Source organism: Bufo bufo, assembly GCF_905171765.1.
Source record: "Bufo bufo chromosome 3 unlocalized genomic scaffold, aBufBuf1.1 SUPER_3_unloc_2, whole genome shotgun sequence".
NCBI classification, from domain to species: domain Eukaryota; kingdom Metazoa; phylum Chordata; class Amphibia; order Anura; family Bufonidae; genus Bufo; species Bufo bufo.
In genome coordinates, this window is record NW_024399987.1 from 125,553 (window position 1) to 145,046 (window position 19,494).

Below are 19,494 nucleotides of genomic sequence, written 5' to 3' on the forward strand. Positions count from 1 at the left end.
TAGTACAGCACAGTATATTATAGTACAACACAGTATAGTGCAGCACGGTATAGTACAGCACAGTATAGTACAGCATAGTTCAGTATAGTATATTATAGCACAGTATAGTACAGCACAGTATAGTACAGCACAGTATAGTACAGTATATTATAGCACAGTATAGTACAGCATAGTATAGTACAGCACAGTATAGTACAGCACAGCATAGTATAGTACAGTATACGGATCTCCTAGCACCCCGACTGGGTACCTCCGTTGATGGATGCTCCTAGTGCTTCCTGGGGGCTCCACATATAAAAGGGAATAGGACAGCACAGTATAGTACAGTATAGTATAGTACAGCACAGCACAGTATAGTACAGTATAGTATTGTGCAGCATAGTATAGTACAGCACAGTATAGTACAGTATAGTATAGTACAGTATATTATAGTACAGTATAGTACAGCACAGTATAGTACAGTATAGTATAGTACAGCACATCATAGTATAGTACAGCACAGCACAGTACAGTATAGTATTGTGCAGCATAGTATAGTACAGCACAGTATAGTACAGTATAGTATAGTACAGTATATTATAGTACAGTATAGTACAGCACAGTATAGTACAGTATAGTATAGTACAGCACATCATAGTATAGTACAGCACAGCACAGTACAGTATAGTATTGTGCAGCATAGTATAGTACAGTATAGTATTGTAACGGATCTCCTAGCACCCCGACTGGGTACCTCCGTTGATGGATGCTCCTAGTGCTTCCCGAGGGCTCCACATAATAAATGGAATAGGACAGCACCACTTCCTGGAACACATAGTCCGTGGTATGGCGGCGCTGCTCGTGGCGTCAGCTCCCGGCCTCAGGGACCCCTCAAACGTAGAAAAAACTTCAGAAAAGTCGCGGCCCTCTTGTTCTTGAATCAAAGCTTAGCGTTTAATCACACTGAAAGGATACAGCAACGTCTGGACACCCAGGTCTTTCTCAGCTACATGTGGTTTACAAGTGAAGCTCAATACTTATATAGGTGTAACATTCAATCCGGATTGGTTGAGGGGTTGTCCCCCCAGAAAGGTCAGATCCCCCCTTACATATTCACCCAATCGTGTTCTAAAGTGATAATAACATTCAGTAATAAAACAGCATAACAATCTCAGCTGTGTATATAAAATCGCTAATTTCTAACGATAATTTGTTTTCCCTTAGTCCTAACAGTGGCACAGATGGGGTATTCTGCCCCTGTGGACTGGTTAGGACAGGTGGAAGTTTTAATGAAATAATAAAAAACTGACATATACACGCCCTCCCTGCCCCCAATAAAGAGGGGAGTGACCCTCCGGACATCGTGTAATTACAAGTAGACAAAAATAACCACAATTACTAAAAAAGGGGGGGGAATTTGTGTGCCACTGTTAGGACTAAGGGAAAACAAATTATCGTTAGAAATTAACGATTCCCTTACGTCCTAACTAGGGATGAGCAAACCCGAACTGTATAGTTCGGGTTCGTACCGAATTTTGGGGTGTCCGTGACACGGACCTGAACATTTTCGTGAAAGTCCAGGTTCGGGTTCGGCGCTTTCTTGGCGCTTTTTGAAAGGCGTCATACTAGTTGCCCCAAGAGGCCCTCACAGCCATGCCTACTATTGGCATGGCTGTGATTGGCCAGTGCACCATGTGACCCAGCCTCTATATAAGCTGGGGTCACGTAGCGCTGCACGTCACTCTGCTCTGATCAGTGTAGGGAGAGGCTGCAGCTGCTGCTGTTAGGGAGAGATTATGCAGGGATTTACTCAGCAAAAACACTTAATTCAGTGATCGATCTACAGCTGTGGATCATTGAACTGCTGCTATTTAATTGCTCACTGTTTTTAGGCTACCCAGAGCGTTTTTATGTCACTTTTTTCTTGGGTGATCGGCGGCCATTTTGTGTCTTGTGGTGCGCCAGCACAAGCTGCCACCAAGTCCATTTAACCATCAATAGTGTGGTTATTTTTTTGCTATATCCTACATCAGGGGCTTGGCTGTGCTTGCTATTTTATTGAGGGGTAAAATACAATTGCCAAAATAGCAGTACCCTAAATATGGTGTTTCAGCTGTGGCTAGCCAACTGTAATACTGTCTGCTGTCTGCCGAAGCACAGTTTTTGTTCTGGGTTGAATACAATTCCCAACTTAGCAATCCCCTAAATATATTTTTTCTGCTGTATCAGGCCAAGTTTAAATCTATCCCTAAAAGGGTATATTAGATTGAAGGTGCGGATAGGGTCATTCTCAATAACTTCACACGCTACCGTGCATTTCCAAGTCTAATTCTGTCCGTAAACGTATACCTGTCACCCAGCGCCTAAATACTAGGCCTACAATTTATATTCAGCTAAATCTGTCATTACTGCTGTGCCTGTATTAGTGTAATACGGTACCTAAATAGATAGCCAGATAGTGTTAGGTGTCTGTAAAAAAAGGCCTGAATTTGAATTCAATACATTGGGCCAAATAATATTTTCTTATTGTGGTGAACGGTAACAATGAGGAAAACATCTAGTAAGGGACGCGGACATGGTCGTGGTGGTGTTAGTGGACCCTCTGGTGCTGGGAGAGGACGTGGCCGTTCTGCCACAGCCACACGTCCTAGTGAACCAACTACCTCAGGTCCCAGTAGCCGCCAGAATTTACAGGGATATTTGGTGGGGCCCAATGGTAAGACCTGAGCAGGTACAGGCATTAGTCAATTGGGTGGCCGACAGTGGATCCAGCACGTTCACATTATCTCCCACCCAGTCTTCTGCAGAAAGCGCACAGATGGCGCCTGAAAACCAAGCCCATCAGTCTGTCACATCACCCCCATGCATATCGGGGAAACTGTCTGAGCCTCAAGTCATGCAGCAGTCTCTTATGCTGTTTGAAGACTCTGCTGGCAGGGTTTCCCAAGGGCATCAACCTAGCCCTTCCCCAGCGGTGGAAGACATAGAATGCACTGACGCACAACCACTTATGTTTCCTGATGATGAAGACATGGGAATACCACCTCAGCACGTCTCTGATGATGACGAAACACAGGTGCCAACTGCTGCGTCTTTCTGCAGTGTGCAGACTGAACAGGAGGTCAGGGATCAAGACTGGGTGGAAGACGATGCAGGGGACGAGGAGGTCCTAGACCCCACATGGAATGAAGGTCGTGCCACTGACTTTCAGAATTCGGAGGAAGAGGCAGTGGTGAGACTGAGCCAACAGCGTAGCAAAAGACAAAGAGGGAGCAGTGGGCAAAAGCAGAACACCTGCTGCCAAGAGACTCCGCCTGCTACTGACCGCCGCCATCTGGGACCGAGCACCCCAAAGGCAGCTTCAAGGAGTTCCCTGGCGTGGCAGTTCTTCAAACAATGTGCTGACGACAAGACCCGAGTGGTTTGCATGCTGTGCCATCAGAGCCTGAAGCGAGGCATTAACGTTCTGAACCTTAGCACAACCTGCATGACCAGGCACCTGCATGCAAAGCATGAACTGCAGTGGAGTAAACACCTTAAAAACAAGGAAGTCACTCAGGCTCCCCCTGCTACCTCTTCTGCTGCTGCCGCCGCCTCGGCCTCTTCCTCCGCCTCTGGAGGAACGTTGGCACCTGCCGCCCAGCAAACATGGGATGTACCACCAACACCACCACCTGCGTCACCAAGCATCTCAACCATGTCACACGGCAGCGTTCAGCTCTCCATCTCACAAACATTTGAGAGAAAGCGTAAATTCCCACCTAGCCACCCTCGATCCCTGGCCCTGAATGCCAGCATTTCTAAACTACTGGCCTATGAAATGCTGTCATTCAGGCTGGTGGACACAGACAGCTTCAAACAGCTCATGTCGCTTGCTGTCCCACAGTATGTTGTTCCCAGCCGCCACTACTTCTCCAAGTGAGCCGTGCCTTCCCTGCACAACCAAGTGTCCGATAAAATCAAGTGTGCACTGCGCAACGCCATCTGTGGCAAGGTCCACCTAACCACAGATACGTGGACCAGTAAGCACAGCCAGGGACGCTATATCTCCCTAACTGCACACTGGGTAAATGTAGTGGCGGCTGGGCCCCAGGCGGAGAGCTGTTTGGCGCACATCCTTCCGCCGCCAAGGATCGCAGGGCAACATTCTTTGCCTCCTGTCTCCTCCTCCTCCTACTCAGCTTCCTCCTCCTCTTCTTCCACCTGCTCATCCAGTCAGCCACACACCTTCACCACCAACTTCAGCACAGCCCGGGGTAAACGTCAGCAGGCCGTTCTGAAACTCATATGTTTGGGGGACAGGCCCCACACCGCACAGGAGTTGTGGGGGGGTATAGAACAACAGACCGACGAGTGGTTGCTGCGGGTGAGCCTCAAGCCCGGCCTGGTGGTGTGCGATAATGGGCGAAATCTCGTTGCAGCTCTGGGACTAGCCGGTTTGACGCACATCCCTTGCCTGGCGCATGTGCTGAATTTGGTGGTGCAGAAGTTCATTCACAACTACCCCGACATGTCAGAGCTGCTGCATAAAGTGCGGCCGTCTGTTCGCGCTTCCGGCGTTCACATCCTGCCGCTGCTCGCCTGTCTGCGCTACAGCGTAACTTCGGCCTTCCCGTTCACCGCCTCATATGCGACGTACCCACCAGGTGGAACTCCACCTTGCACATGCTGGACAGACTGTGCGAGCAGCAGCAGGCCATAGTGGAGTTTCAGCTGCAGCACGCACGGGTCAGTCGCACTGCGGATCAGCCCCACTTCACCACCAATGACTGGGCCTCCATGCGAGACCTGTGTTCCTCGTTGCGCTGTTTCGAGTACTCCACCAACATGGCCAGTGGCGATGACGCCGTTATCAGCGTTACAATACCACTTCTATGTCTCCTTGAGAAAACACTTAGGGCGATGATGGAAGAGGAGGTGGCCCAGGAGGAAGAGGAGGAAGAGGGGTCATTTTTAGCACTTTCAGGCCAGTCTCTTCAAAGTGACTCAGAGGGAGGTTTTTTGCAACAGCAGAGGCCAGGTACAAATGTGGCCAGACAGGGCCCAATACTGGAGAACGAGGAGGACGAGGATGAGGAGGAGATGGAGGAGGATGAGGATGAAGCATGTTCACAGCGGGGTGGCACCCAAAGCAGCTCGGGCCCATCACTGGTGCGTGGCTTGGGGGAAACGCAGGACGATGACGATACGCCTCCCACAGAGGACAGCTTGTCCTTACCTCTGGGCAGCCTGGCACACATGAGCGACTACATGCTGCAGTGCCTGCGCAACGACAGCAGAGTTGCCCACATTTTAACGTGTGCGGACTACTGGGTTGCCACCCTGCTGGATCCCCGGTACAAAGACAATGTGCCCACCTTACTTCCTACACTGGAGAGTGATAGGAAGATGCGCGAGTACAAGCGCACGTTGGTAGACGCGCTACTGAGAGCATTCCCAAATGTCACAGGGGAACCAGTGGAAGCCCAAGGCGAAGGCAGAGGAGGAGCAAGAGGTCGCCAACGCAGCTGTGTCACGGCCAGCTCCTCTGAGGGCAGGGTTAGCATGGCAGAGATGTGGAAAAGTTTTGTCACCACGCCACAGCTAACTGCACCACCACCTGATACGGAACGTGTTAGCAGGAGGCAACATTTCACTAACATGGTGGAACAGTACCTGTGCACACCCCTCCACGTACTGACTGATGGTTCGGCCCCATTCAACTTCTGGGTCTCCAAATTGTCCACGTGGCCAGAGCTAGCCTTTTATGCCTTGGAGGTGCTGGCCTGCCCGGCGGCCAGCGTTTTGTCTGAACGTGTATTCAGCACGGCAGGGGGCGTCATTACAGACAAACGCAGCCGCCTGTCTACAGCCAATGTGGACAAGCTGACGTTCATAAAAATGAACCAGGCATGGATCCCACAGGACCTGTCCATCCCTTGTGCAGATTAGACATTAACTACCTCCCCTTAACCATATATTATTGTACTCCAGGGCACTTCCTCATTCAATACTATTTTTATTTTCATTTTACCATTATATTGCGGGGCAACCCAAAGTTGAATGAACCTCTCCTCTGTCTGGGTGTCGGGGCCTAAATATGTGACAGTGGCCTGTTCCAGTGGTGGGTGACATGAAGCCTGATTCTCTGCCATGAGACCTCTCTCCAATTGATATTGGTTAATTTTAATTTATTTTATTTTTATTTTAATTCATTTCCCTATCCACATTTGTTTGCAGGGGATTTACCTACATGTTGCTGCCTTTTGCAGCCCTCTAGCCCTTTCCTGGGCTATTTTATAGCCTTTTAGTGCCAAAAAGTTTGGGTCCCCATTGACTTCAATGGGGTTCGGGTTCGGGGCGAACTTCGGGTCGAGGTCGGATCCCGAACATTTCCGGTAAGTTCGGCCGAACTCTCGAACCCGAACATCCAGGTGTTCACTCAACTCTAGTTACAACTATTGCCATTGCAGCGCTACACTGTCTATGGGGCATCCACTATTGGCTGCTTCCAGTGTTGCTGGCACATGGGCGATTATTGGCATTCAGTCTAAGTTCATATTCTGGATTTCATGATGCGCGAGATGAGTGGCACGACTGATATTTACCGTATTTCGCTCCCATAATGGATCCTATCCTCAGCCCTATAGTATCCTTTACAACACATTAGCTTTGGTTTAGGACCTTGGGTTGCCGGGATACGGCTGGGACGCTCTATCACATGACCCGTCATGTGATTGAGGGTGCTTGCGCGGTTTCGGGACTCCCGATCATGTGACCGCTATGTCGAATACGTGATTTCCGGGAATCTCGTTCTACATCTGGCGCATGCGCAGAGACAGACGTTAGACGCCACTCACCGCACGCATACTGCTGGATGGATACTCGGCTCAGGTGCAGGGTAGGTTTTATATACACAGCTGAGATTGTTATGCTGTTTTATTACTGAATGTTATTATCACTTTAGAACACGATTGGGTGAATATGTAAGGGGGAGATGTGACCTTTCTGGGGGACAACCCCTCAACCAATCCGGATTGAATGTTACACCTATATAAGTATTGAGCTTCACTTGTAATCCACATGCAGCTGAGAAAGACCTGGGTGTCCAGACGTTGCTGTATCCTTTCAGTGTGATTAAACGATAAGCTTTGATTCAAGAACAAGAGGGCCGCGACTTTTCTGAAGTTTTTTCTACGTTTGAGGGGTCCCTGAGGTCGGGAGCTGACGCCACGAGCAGCGCCACCATACCACGGACTATGTGTTCCAGGAAGTGGTGCTGTCCTATTCCATTTATTATGTGGAGCCCTCGGGAAGCACTAGGAGCATCCATCAACGGAGGTACCCGGTCGGGGTGCTAGGAGATCAGTTACAATACTATTCTGTACTATACTATGCTCTACTGTACTGTACTATACTGTGCTGTACTATACTATACTGTGCTGTACTATACTGTACTATACTATTCTGTACTATACTATGCTGTGCTGTACTATAATATGCTGTGCTGTACTATACTGTGCTGTACTATACTGTACTATACTGTGCTGTACTATACTGTGCTGTACTATACTGTGCTGTACTATACTGTACTATACTGTGCTATACTGTACTGTGCTGTACTATAATATACTGTACTATACTGTGATGTACTATACTGTGCTATACTATGCTGTACTATACTGTGCTGTACTGTACTATGCTGCACTATACTGTGCTTTACTATACTGTACTATACTGTACTATACTATACTGTACTATACTGTGCTATACTATACTGTGCTGTACTATACTATGCTGTGCTGTACTATACTGTACTATACTATACTGTACTATACTATACTGTGCTGTACTATACTGTACTATACTATACTGTACTATACTATGCTGTGCTGTACTATACTGTGCTGTGCTATACTATACTGTGCTGTACTATACTATGCTGTGCTGTACTATACTGTACTATACTGTACTATACTATACTGTGCTGTACTATACTGTACTATACTATACTGTGCTGTACTATACTATGCTGTGCTGTACTATACTATACTGTACTATACTATGCTGTGCTGTACTATACTGTTCTGTACTATACTATGCTGTGCTGTACTATACTATGCTGTGCTATACTATACTGTGCTGTACTATACTATGCTGTGCTGTACTATACTGTGCTGTACTATACTGTGCTGTACTATACTATGCTGTGCTGTACTATACTATACTATGCTGTGCTGTACTATACTGTTCTGTACTATACTATGCTGTGCTGTACTATACTATACTGTACTATGCTGTGCTGTACTATACTATACTGTGCTGTGCTATACTGTACTATACTATGCTGTGCTATACTGTACTATACTATACTGTACTATACTATGCTGTGCTGTACTATACTATGCTGTGCTGTACTATACTATACTGTACTATACTATGCTGTGCTGTACTATACTATACTATGCTGTACTGTACTATACAGTGCTGTACTATACTGTACTATACTATGCTGTGCTGTACTATACTATGCTGTGCTGTACTATACTGTACTATACTATACTGTACTATACTGTGCTGTACTATACTATACTATGCTGTACTGTACTATACTGTGCTGTACTATACTGTACTATACTATGCTGTGCTGTACTATACTATGCTGTGCTGTACTATACTGTAATATACTATACTGTACTATACTATGCTGTGCTGTACTATACTATGCTGTGCTGTACTATACTATGCTGTGCTGTACTGTACTGTACTATGCTATACTGTACTATACTATACTGTACTATACTATGCTGTGCTGTACTATACTGTACTATACTATGCTGTGCTTTACTATACAATACTATGCTGTGCTGTACTGTACTGTACTATACTGTGCTGTACTATACTGTACTATACTATGCTGTGCTGTACTGTACTGTACTATACTGTGCTGTACTATACTGTACTATACTATGCTGTACTATGCTGAACTATAATATACTGTACTATAATATACTGTACTATACTGTACTGTGCTGTACTATACTGTACTATACCGTGCTGTACTATACTATAATATACTATACTGTACTATACTGTGCTGTGCTTTACTATACAATACTATGCTGTGCTGTACTGTACTGTACTATACTGTGCTGTACTATACTGTACTATACTATGCTGTGCTGTACTGTACTGTACTATACTGTGCTGTACTATACTGTACTATACTATGCTGTACTATGCTGAACTATAATATACTGTACTATAATATACTGTACTATACTGTTCTGTACTATACTATACTGTACTATACTGTACTATACTATGCAGAACTATAATATACTGTACTATACTGTACTATAATATACTGAACTATAATATACTATACTATGCTGTACTATACTGTACTATAATATACTGTACTATACTGTGCTGTACTATAATATACTGTACTATAATATACTATGCTGTACTATACTGTACTATAATATACTGTACTATACTGTACTATACTGTGCTGTACTATAATATACTGTACTATACTATACTGTACTGAAATATAATATACTGTACTGTACTATAATATACTGTGCTACAATATACTGTACTATAATATACTGTACTCTAATGTGCTGTACTATACTGAACTATACTATAATATACTGTACTCTACTGTGCTGTACTATAATATAATGTACTATACTATACTGAAATATAATATACTGTACTGTACTATAATATACTGTACTATAATATAATGTACTATAATATACTGTACTCTAATGTGCTGTACTATACTGTACTTTAATATACTGTACTCTACTGTGCTGTACTATAATATACTATGCTATACTATACTGTACTATACTATACTGTACTGAAATATAATATACTGTACTATAATATACTGTACTCTACTGTGCTGTACTATAATATACTGTACTATAATATACTGTACTATACTGTACTATAATATACGGTACTCTAATGTGCTGTACTATAATATACTGTACTATAATATACTGTACTCTAATGTGCTGTACTATAATATACTGTACTATAATATACTGTACTATACTGTACTATAGTAGAGGATGGTGATACGGAGGCTGTAATATAATGTGGAGGCTGGTAATGTAACATGGAGGCTGTAATGTAGTGTGGAGGCTGATAATTTTTAGGCTGTAATATAATGTGGAGGCTATAATGTAATGTAGAGGCTGTAATATGTTGTTGAGGTTGACAATATAATATGGAGGCTGTGATGTAATGTGGAGGCCGTAAATATGGAGGCTGTAATATAATGTTGAGGATGATAATATAGAGGCTGTGATGTAATGTGGAGACTATAATGTAATGTGGAGGCTTTAAATATGGAGGCTGTAATATAATGTTGAGGTTGATAATATAATATGGAGGCTGTAATATATTGTGGGAGCTGTAATATAATATGGAGGCTGTAATATCATGTGGAGGCTGGAATATAATGTGGAAGCTGTAATATTATATGTAGGCTGTAATGTAATGTGGAGGCTGTGATATTATGTGGAGCCTGGTTATGTAATGTGGAGGCTGTAATATAATGTAGAGGCTGGTAGTATGGAGGCTGTAATGTAATGTTGAGGCTGGTAATATGGAGGCTGTAATATAATGTGGTGGAAGATAATGTAATATGGAGGCTGTAATAGAAACATAGATGTAATATGGAGGCTGTAATATAAGGTGGAGGCTATAATGTAATGCAGAGGTTGATAATATAATATAGAGAGTTTATTTTAATGCGAAGGATATGATGTAATTTACAGGCTGGTAACATGGAGGCTGGAAAATGAAAACCACCAGCACTTCTGAGCTCAGCCAATCAGAGCTGGAGGGCGGGGCCTGGAGGTCAGGAACAGCCCCGCCCCCAGAAAGGCCGCCTCTCCGTGCAGTTCTCTTTCAGGTCCGCCCATGCTCCATATAAAGGAGGGCTCTGGGCTGAGCAGTCACTGCTCTCTGCTCCTCACACCTAGAAGATGTCTGGTCGCGGTAAAGGAGGGAAAGGGCTCGGGAAAGGCGGCGCCAAGCGGCACAGGAAGGTGCTCCGTGATAACATCCAGGGCATCACCAAGCCTGCCATCCGCCGCCTAGCTCGCAGGGGAGGCGTCAAGCGCATCTCCGGCCTCATCTATGAGGAGACTCGCGGGGTGCTGAAGGTCTTCCTGGAGAACGTCATCCGGGACGCCGTCACCTACACCGAGCACGCCAAGAGGAAGACCGTCACCGCCATGGACGTGGTCTACGCGCTCAAGCGCCAGGGCCGCACTCTCTACGGCTTCGGGGGTTAATGCTGCCGCCTCCTCCGTCCTCACAGCACAAAGGCTCTTCTCAGAGCCGCCCACATCTTCCCGGGGAGGGGCTACAATTCCACTGAGGGGTTAACACCGCCCGCCCATCAGGAGATCAGCGGCGCCCTGTGCTCAGTCAGTACAGCCGGAGGTCTGCATTACAGAAACCCCCCAATAATCTGTAAATCCCGAGCCCCGGGTGTTCTCCACCGCAGCTACGAGACGAGCTGTGCTCGGAGACTGAGGGGTTAATCCGTCCCGCCAATGAGCGGCGCTGGTACAGGTCACATGACCGGCTCCACCTGTAAATCAGCAGCTCAACTATAGGCGGGAAATTCAAATGAGCGACGAGATCCTGAGCTCTCCCAGCCAATAGCAGAGCTCTGGACCCCGCAGCCGTTATGTGCCCGTAGGAGCCTCGTCCTCCTGTCCTGCACTGAGCGGCCGCACAGCCTCTCCCCAGGGAGCGCCACACTGAGGAGAATGATGGGAGTAGTGATCGGGCATGGAGGAGGAGGATGAGGGGAGCTTGTATTGTAACTTCCGATAGCGTTACCGCATCTCATCTAGCTGATAGGGAGGAAAACCGCAGCCACTGTGAGAACAACGGGGAGACACGGGAGCAGCTCCGCTGGAGACAGGGTGGGGGCTCTGAGAAGAGCCTTTGGGTCCGGAGAGCGGGGGCGGCGCTCACTTGGCGCTGGTGTACTTGGTGACGGCCTTGGTGCCCTCGGAGACGGCGTGCTTGGCCAGCTCTCCGGGCAGCAGCAGGCGCACGGCGGTCTGGATCTCCCGGGAGGTGATGGTGGAGCGCTTGTTGTAGTGAGCCAGGCGGGAGGCTTCCCCTGCGATGCGCTCGAAGATGTCGTTGACGAAGGAGTTCATGATGCCCATGGCCTTGGAGGAGATGCCGGTGTCGGGGTGGACCTGCTTCAGCACCTTGTAGACGTAGATGGCATAGCTCTCCTTCCTGCTCTTCCTCCGCTTCTTGCCGTCCTTCTTCTGAACCTTGGTGACGGCTTTCTTGGAGCCCTTCTTGGGCGCTGGGGCGGACTTGGCTGGCTCGGGCATTCTGACTGAGGACAAAATCTCGTCTGTTCTCCTCCTGCCACCGCGGCGGTATTTATACACGGGCCATGCAAATGAGCTGCTGCTGACTGCGCGCCGATCTACTGGAGGAGAGGGTCACGTGGTGTCTCCGCTTCTCCCAATTGGCAGCTTCACATCCATTCAGCTGAGCCGGGGGCGGAGCAAATAGAGAGGCGGGGCTCACATCCATCCATTCAGCAGAGCCAGGGCGGAGCAAATAGAGAGGCGTGGCTCACATCCATCCATTCAGCAGAGCCGGGGGACGGAGCAGCAAGAAGGGAGGGGCTCACATCCATTCATAGAGCTGAGTCGGAAAGCGGAGCAGCAGGAGGGGCAGGGCTCATAGCCATCCATTCTGCTAAACCGGGGGGCGGAGCAGAACTCACATCCATCCATTCGGTTGAGCCGGGGGGAGGAGCAGCAGGGCTCGTATCCTTCCATTCAGCTGAGCCGGGGGGCGTGGCTAACATCTCTCTTTAGTCTATCAGGGCCTCGCTGCTCTGCTGATAACCGCCCCTCACTGTGCCCCGCCCTCTGCTGGTAGTGATGCCGCCGCTGAGTGTACTGTGCCTGCAGGGGGGTCGTGCGCTCTATCCCTGGACACCAGCGCAGCGATGGAGCCGCTCTTCTCCGCACAGTGAATACGGGACTGTTCTCCCCTTCTCCGGTGGGGAGCGGGAGAAGGCGACCACTGACGGGTTAATACTGAGCAGGCTATGGGGGCGGGGCTATAGAACTAGTACCATGGCTTTTGAAATTCCCGCTCAATTACTGTCCGGTTAGAATTCAGCGGCCGTGGACAAGCTCCGCCCCCGGCTCATCTGAATGAATAGATGTGAGCCCCGCCCCTCCTGCTGTTCCGCCCCCGGCTCAGTGAATGAATAGCTATGAGCCCCGCCCCTCCTGCTCCGCCCCCCGCTCTTCTCAGAGCCCCCCCCCTTCTCTAGGACGGAGCTGCCGCATTGTGTTAATACATGGAAGCCTCATGTCCGAGGCGGATTATTCCCTCATTATAGACCAGATCGGGAGGATGAGGGGGAGTAGTGATTGGACACTGAGGATGAGGGGAGTAGTGATTGGACACTGAGGAGGATGAGGGGAGTAGTGATTGGACACTGAGGATGGGGGGAGTAGTGATCAGACACTGAGGATGAGGGGAGTAGTGATCGGCCAGAGAGAAGTTGGGCAATGAGGAGAATGAGTGAAGTAGTTATATGGTACTGAGGATGATTAGGGGAGTAGTGGTCAGTCAGTGAGGAGGATGAGGGAAGTAGTGATCTGCTAATGGATGGATGTGAGCCCCGCCGTGCGCTCTATCCCCGGACACCAGCGCAGAGAAGGGGGCGGAGCTATAGAACAAGTGCTTTCCAGTGATTGGCTGATCTCTGGCTTTTGAAATTCCCGCTCAATTACAGTCCGGTCAGAATCCAGCGGCCGTGGAGGAGCAGTCCATTACACACAGGGGACGAACCCTCTACAGCAGAAATGTCTGCCCGTTCTCGCAGCAGGTCAGGAGCGGTAAGTGCCCCTGTGTGACGCCCGGACCATCAGCGCCCCTGTGTGTAATGGACTGCTCCTCCACGGCCGCTGGATTCTGACCGGACTGTAATTGAGCGGGAATTTCAAAAGCCAGAGATCAGCCAATCACTGTAAAGCACTTGTCGTATAGCTCCGCCCCCTTCTCTGCGCTGGTGTCCGGGGATAGAGCGCACGGCGGGGCTCACATCCATCCATTAGCAGATCACTACTGCCCTCATCCTCCTCACTGGCTGACCACTACTCCCCTCATCATCCTCAGTACCATATAACTACTTCACTCATTCTCCTCATTGCCCAACTTCTCTCTGGGCGATCATTACTCCCCTCATCCTCAGTGTCCAATCACTACTCCCCCCATCCTCCCGAGTATACGATCACTACTCCCCTCATCCTCCCGATCAGTGGTCTATAATGAGGGAATAATCCGCCTCGGACATGAGGCTTCCATGTATTCACACAATGCGGCAGCTCCGTCCTAGAGAAGGTGGGGGCTCTGAGAAGAGCGGGGGGCGGAGCAGCAGGAGGAGGGGCGGGGCTCATAGCTATTCATTCAGATGAGCCCCGCCCCCATAGCCTGCTCAGTATTAACCCGTCAGTGGCCGCCTTCTCCCGCCCCACACCGGAGGAGGGGAGAACAGTCCCGTATTCACTGTGCGGAGAAGAGCGGCTCCATCGCTGCGCTGGTGTCCAGGGACAGAGCGCACGACCCCCCTGCACGCACAGTACACTCAGCGGCGGCATCACTACCAGCAGAGGGCGGCGCGCAGTGAGGGGCGGTTATCAGCCGAGCAGCGAGGCCCTGATAGACTGAAGAGAGCGGCGCTGACAGGGTTAACCAGCCCCCTATTCCTGCCCGCAGAAGAGCCGGAGCCCCCGCCCGCTGTGAGCGGAGAACGAGGGCAGAAGGGCGGAGTGGAGCTCGTCTGAGGAGGAGGCGGTGGGAAGAGACTGACCTCCCGCTTCATGTAGGAGGGGCTTATTACCTGGAGACACGCCCATCAGCTGGGACTGGCGGATAGGATGGGCTCCGCCTCTTGTGAACGATGATTGGTTACGGAAGTTTTTGCGGGCACATCATTGTACGAATAAACTAATAGGGATGTAGGGGTGTGGTTTACATGAGCCAATGAGGACGAGGCCGGGAGTATAAATGATCTGCACGGTCCGCTCCTCACCTCACTCTCTTGCTGTGTACAGATCTCTGCAGAACCATGGCCAGAACCAAGCAGACAGCCCGTAAGTCCACCGGCGGGAAAGCTCCCCGCAAGCAGCTGGCCACTAAGGCCGCCAGGAAGAGCGCCCCCGCCACTGGCGGAGTCAAGAAGCCTCACCGCTACCGGCCCGGGACCGTCGCTCTCCGGGAGATCCGGCGCTACCAGAAGTCCACCGAGCTGCTCATCCGGAAGCTGCCCTTCCAGCGCCTGGTGAGAGAGATCGCCCAGGACTTCAAGACCGACCTTCGCTTCCAGAGCTCGGCCGTCATGGCCCTGCAGGAGGCCAGCGAGGCTTACCTGGTCGGGCTCTTCGAGGACACCAACCTCTGCGCCATCCACGCCAAGCGGGTCACCATCATGCCCAAGGATATCCAGCTGGCCCGCAGGATCCGAGGGGAGAGGGCTTAGATCTGCGCCCCGCACCCAACAAAGGCTCTTCTCAGAGCCGCCACCTCCTCCAGAGACGAGCTCCACTCCGCCCTTCATCCTCCACCTCTGCTCACAGGAGGCGGGTTAACCCTTTCAGCGCTCTGATCAGTAAGAGCAGTTCCTTTATTCTAAAAGCGCTCTCTGTATCTCCCCCCGTCTATCAGGGACTCGCTGACCGTGACCGATAACCGCCTCCATCCTCCCTGCCCCCCGCCATCTCCACTCAGCGCTGCTGGGGGCGGAGCTATAGGACAAGTGCTTTACAGTGATTGGCTGATCTCTGGCTTTTGAAATTCCCGCTCAATTACAGTCCGGTTAGAATTCAGCGGCCAAACCCTCTACAGCAGCAATGTCTGCCCGGACTCGCAGCAGGTCAGGAGCGGTGATGTCCGATTCATGTCGGAGGAGGGGAGGCCAGCAGCCAATCAGAGCGGAGGCGCACACGGTCCAGGGAGTCGTGCACTGAGTCTAAGAATCCAATGATCCGACTTCTAGAACAATACACGGAGTCTCTGACCGGCTGCAGCAGTATAAAGCCCTCGCAGTGCTGTCCATAGAATAGAGCGCCCCCCACTCAGTATAATGCCCAGATCAGTGCCCCCAGCCCCCCACTCAGTATAATGCCCAGATCAGTGCCCCCCACTCAGTATAATGCCCAGATCAGCCCCCCCTTCCTAGTCCTCAGTCCGGTCACCACTGATCGGACACTTATTACCTATCCGGGTCACTTGTCACCAACTGAAGCCAAAGATCCAAACTTCCCATCTCTAGTCAGGAGCGGTAAGTGCCCCTGTGTGACGCCTCCTGCACAGCGGAGATCAGCGGCATCGCCAGCTCAGTCGTACAGACCATGTGGGGGGCTCTTAGAAGAGCCTTTGGTTCCGGGGGGCACAGCAGCAGCAGAGCCGGGCTCACTTGCTCTTGGCCGACTTGGTGCTCTCGGTCTTCTTGGGCAGCAGCACGGCCTGGATGTTGGGCAGGACGCCTCCCTGGGCGATGGTGACGCCGCCCAGCAGCTTGTTGAGCTCCTCGTCGTTGCGCACGGCCAGCTGCAGGTGGCGGGGGATGATGCGGGTCTTCTTGTTGTCGCGGGCGGCATTGCCGGCCAGCTCCAGGATCTCGGCGGTGAGATACTCGAGCACAGCGGCCAAGTAGACGGGAGCGCCGGCGCCCACCCTCTGGGCGTAGTTGCCCTTGCGGAGGAGCCTGTGCACTCGGCCGACCGGGAACTGGAGCCCTGCCCGGGAGGAGCGGGTCTTGGCCTTAGCCCGGACTTTGCCTCCTTGTTTGCCGCGTCCAGACATCGTTCTCTACAGCAGAGCACAAAACAGCAACGAAGACTCTGATGTGTGTGATCCGGAGGAGCCGCCTCCTGCCGCCTTTATAGGCTGCTGCTCCGCCCCCAGCGCCGCTCATTGGGTGGATTAGAAGCCTCCAACGGAGACAAGACTCGTGAAGAAGCCAATGAGAGGCGCGGGGCGTGGCTTATGACGCGGGTACAGGTCACATGACCGGCTCCTTCTGTAGATCAGCAGCTCATTTGCAGTTGGGGACTATAGGCGGGAAATTCAAATGAGCGACGAGATCCTGAGCTCTCCCAGCCAATAGGAGCAGAGCTCTGGACCCCCTCAGCCGTTATGTGCCCGTAGGAGCGGAGCCTCGTCCTCCCGCCCTGCACTGAGCAGCCGCACAGCTCGCTGATCCGCAGCCATTCATAGCGGGAGCAGAGCTCAGCTGAAGTGTATAAGGGGAGCAGTGATCTGCCAGAGAGGAGGATGAGGGGAGTAGTGATCGGGCACTAAGTATGAGGGAAGTAGTTATATGCTATTGAGGATGATGAGGGGAGTAGTGATCGGGCACTAAGTATGAGGGAAGTAGTTATATGCTATTGAGGATGATGAGGGGAGTAGTGATCTGCCAGAGAGGAGGATGAGGGGAGTAGTGATCGGGCACTAAGTATGAGGGGAGTAGTTATATGGTATTGAGGATGATTAGGGGAGTAGTGGTCAGCCAGTGAGGAGAATGAGGGAAGTAGTGATCTGCTATTAATGAGGGGAGTGGTGATTGGGCACTGGGGAGGATAAGGGGCGTAGTGGTAATATAATGTGGAGGCTGGTAGTATGGAGGCTGTTATATAATGTTGAGGTTGATAATATAATATAGAGGCTTTAATATAATGCGGAGGATATAATGTAATTTACAGGCTGGTAATATGGAGGCTGTCAATGTTGAGGCTGTGATGTAATGTGGAGGCTGTAACATAATGTTTAAGCTGTGATGTAATGTAGAGGCCGGTAATACGGAGGATTTAATATAATGTGGAGGCCGGTAATGTAATATGGAGACTGTAATGTAGAGGCCGGTAATACGGAGGCTGTAATATAATGCAGAGGCTGTAATATAATTTTAGCCTGTAATGCAGAGGCTGGTAATATCATGTGGAGGCTGTCACATAATGTGGAGGCTGTGATGTAATCTTGATGCTGAAAATATGGAGGCTGTAACATAATGTTTAGGCTGTGATGTAATGTGGAGGCTGTAATGTAATGTAGAGGCTGTAATATAATGTGGAGGCTGGAATTATGGAGGTTGTAACATAATGTTTATGCTGTGATGTAATGTAGATGACGGTAATATGGAGTCTGTAATATAATGTGGAGGCTGGTAATATAAAGGCTGCAATATAATATGGAGGCTATAATGTAAAGTAGAGGCTGAAAATATGAAGGCTGTAATATAATGTTGAGATTGATAATACAAAATGGAGGCTGGTAGTAGGGAGGCTGTAATGTAGAGGCTGGTAATACAGAGGCTGTCAATTAATATGGAGGCTGTAACAATGTTTAAGCTGTGATGTAATGTAGAGGCCGCTAATATTGAGGCTGTAATATATTGTGGAGGCTAGTTATATGGAGGCTGTGATGTAATCTGGAGACTGAATATATCCGCTGTGAGCGGAGGACGAGGGCAGAAGGGCGGAGTGGAGCTCGTCTGAGGAGGAGGTGGTGGCTCTGAGAAGAGCCTTTGGGGGAGAAGTGCAGGCAGCGCCGGTTACTTCTTGGCTTTCGCCGCTTTCTTAGCCGGACTCTTGGCAGCCTTGGGTTTCACCGCTTTCTTAGCCGGACTCTTGGCAGCCTTGGGTTTGGCCTCCTTCTTAGCCGGACTCTTGGCCAGCTTCTTGGGCTTGGGGGCAGCCTTCGGCTTCTTGGGGCTCTTGGCTGCTTTCTTGGCCGCGGCTGGTTTCTTAGCCTTTTTCGGGCTCTTGGCCGGAGCCTTCTTGGGCTTCTTTGGGGATTTAGCGGGTTTCTTGGCCGCAGTAGCTGCAGGCTTCTTGGCCGCCGGCTGCTTCTTCTTGGCCGCCGCCTTGTCCTTGGTCTCCTGCTGCTTCTTGTTGAGCTTGAAGGAGCCGGAGGCGCCGCTGCCCTTCACCTGGGTGAGGGTCCCCTTGGTGACCAGAGCCCTGATGGCCACCTTGATGCGGCTATTGTTCTTCTCTACATCGCATCCTCCGGCAGCCAGAGCCTTCTTCAGGGCGGCCAGAGACACCCCGCTGCGCTCCTTGGAGGCGGACACGGCTGTGACCAGGAGCTCGGACACGCTGGGACCGGACGGCTTCTTGCTTTTCTTGGCGCCCCCTGCTGCCGCGGCGGATTTCCTCGGCTGCTTCTTGGACTTGGCGGCCGCTTCGGCGGGAGGAGACGGAGCGGCGGCTGCTGGCGCGGTCTCTGCCATCGTGTGAGACGTGGGGAGAAAACACAAAGACTTCTCCTGCAGAAAACACTGAGGCCGGAGCCGGGACCGCCTCTTATATGTGCAGCGCTGCGCAGTGATTGGCTGCCGAGCTCCGCCCTCCTGCGCGTCTATTGGCTGACACTGGACACAGACCCCGCCTTCACCCCTCTCAGCCCGGCTGCAGCTCCGCTCTCCCCTTGTGCTTC

The 19,494-nt window shown here is 50.3% G+C and overlaps 4 protein-coding genes across 4 annotated transcripts; 1 reads left to right on the forward strand and 3 right to left on the reverse strand.

The window, feature by feature from the left end:
* Positions 1 to 11,898: 11,898 nt before the first annotated feature.
* On the reverse strand, positions 11,899 to 12,356 carry LOC120982832 (histone H2B 1.1). The gene has a single exon (XM_040413014.1). It carries the CDS (start codon positions 12,354 to 12,356, stop codon positions 11,976 to 11,978), a length of 381 nt encoding a protein of 126 aa, XP_040268948.1. The 3' UTR covers positions 11,899 to 11,975.
* A 2,768-nt stretch (positions 12,357 to 15,124) lies between these two features.
* LOC120982827 (histone H3) lies at positions 15,125 to 15,954 on the forward strand. Its single transcript, XM_040413009.1, has one exon. The coding sequence runs from the start codon at positions 15,125 to 15,127 to the stop codon at positions 15,533 to 15,535; it is 411 nt and encodes a 136-aa protein (XP_040268943.1). The 3' UTR covers positions 15,536 to 15,954.
* A 507-nt stretch (positions 15,955 to 16,461) lies between these two features.
* Positions 16,462 to 16,951, reverse strand: LOC120982826 (histone H2A type 1-like). Its single transcript, XM_040413008.1, has one exon. It carries the CDS (start codon positions 16,858 to 16,860, stop codon positions 16,468 to 16,470), a length of 393 nt encoding a protein of 130 aa, XP_040268942.1. The 5' UTR covers positions 16,861 to 16,951; the 3' UTR covers positions 16,462 to 16,467.
* Positions 16,952 to 18,607: 1,656 nt separating this feature from the next.
* Positions 18,608 to 19,288, reverse strand: LOC120982825 (histone H1A-like). The gene has a single exon (XM_040413007.1). The coding sequence runs from the start codon at positions 19,286 to 19,288 to the stop codon at positions 18,608 to 18,610; it is 681 nt and encodes a 226-aa protein (XP_040268941.1).
* Between the last annotated feature and the right edge of the window lie 206 nt (positions 19,289 to 19,494).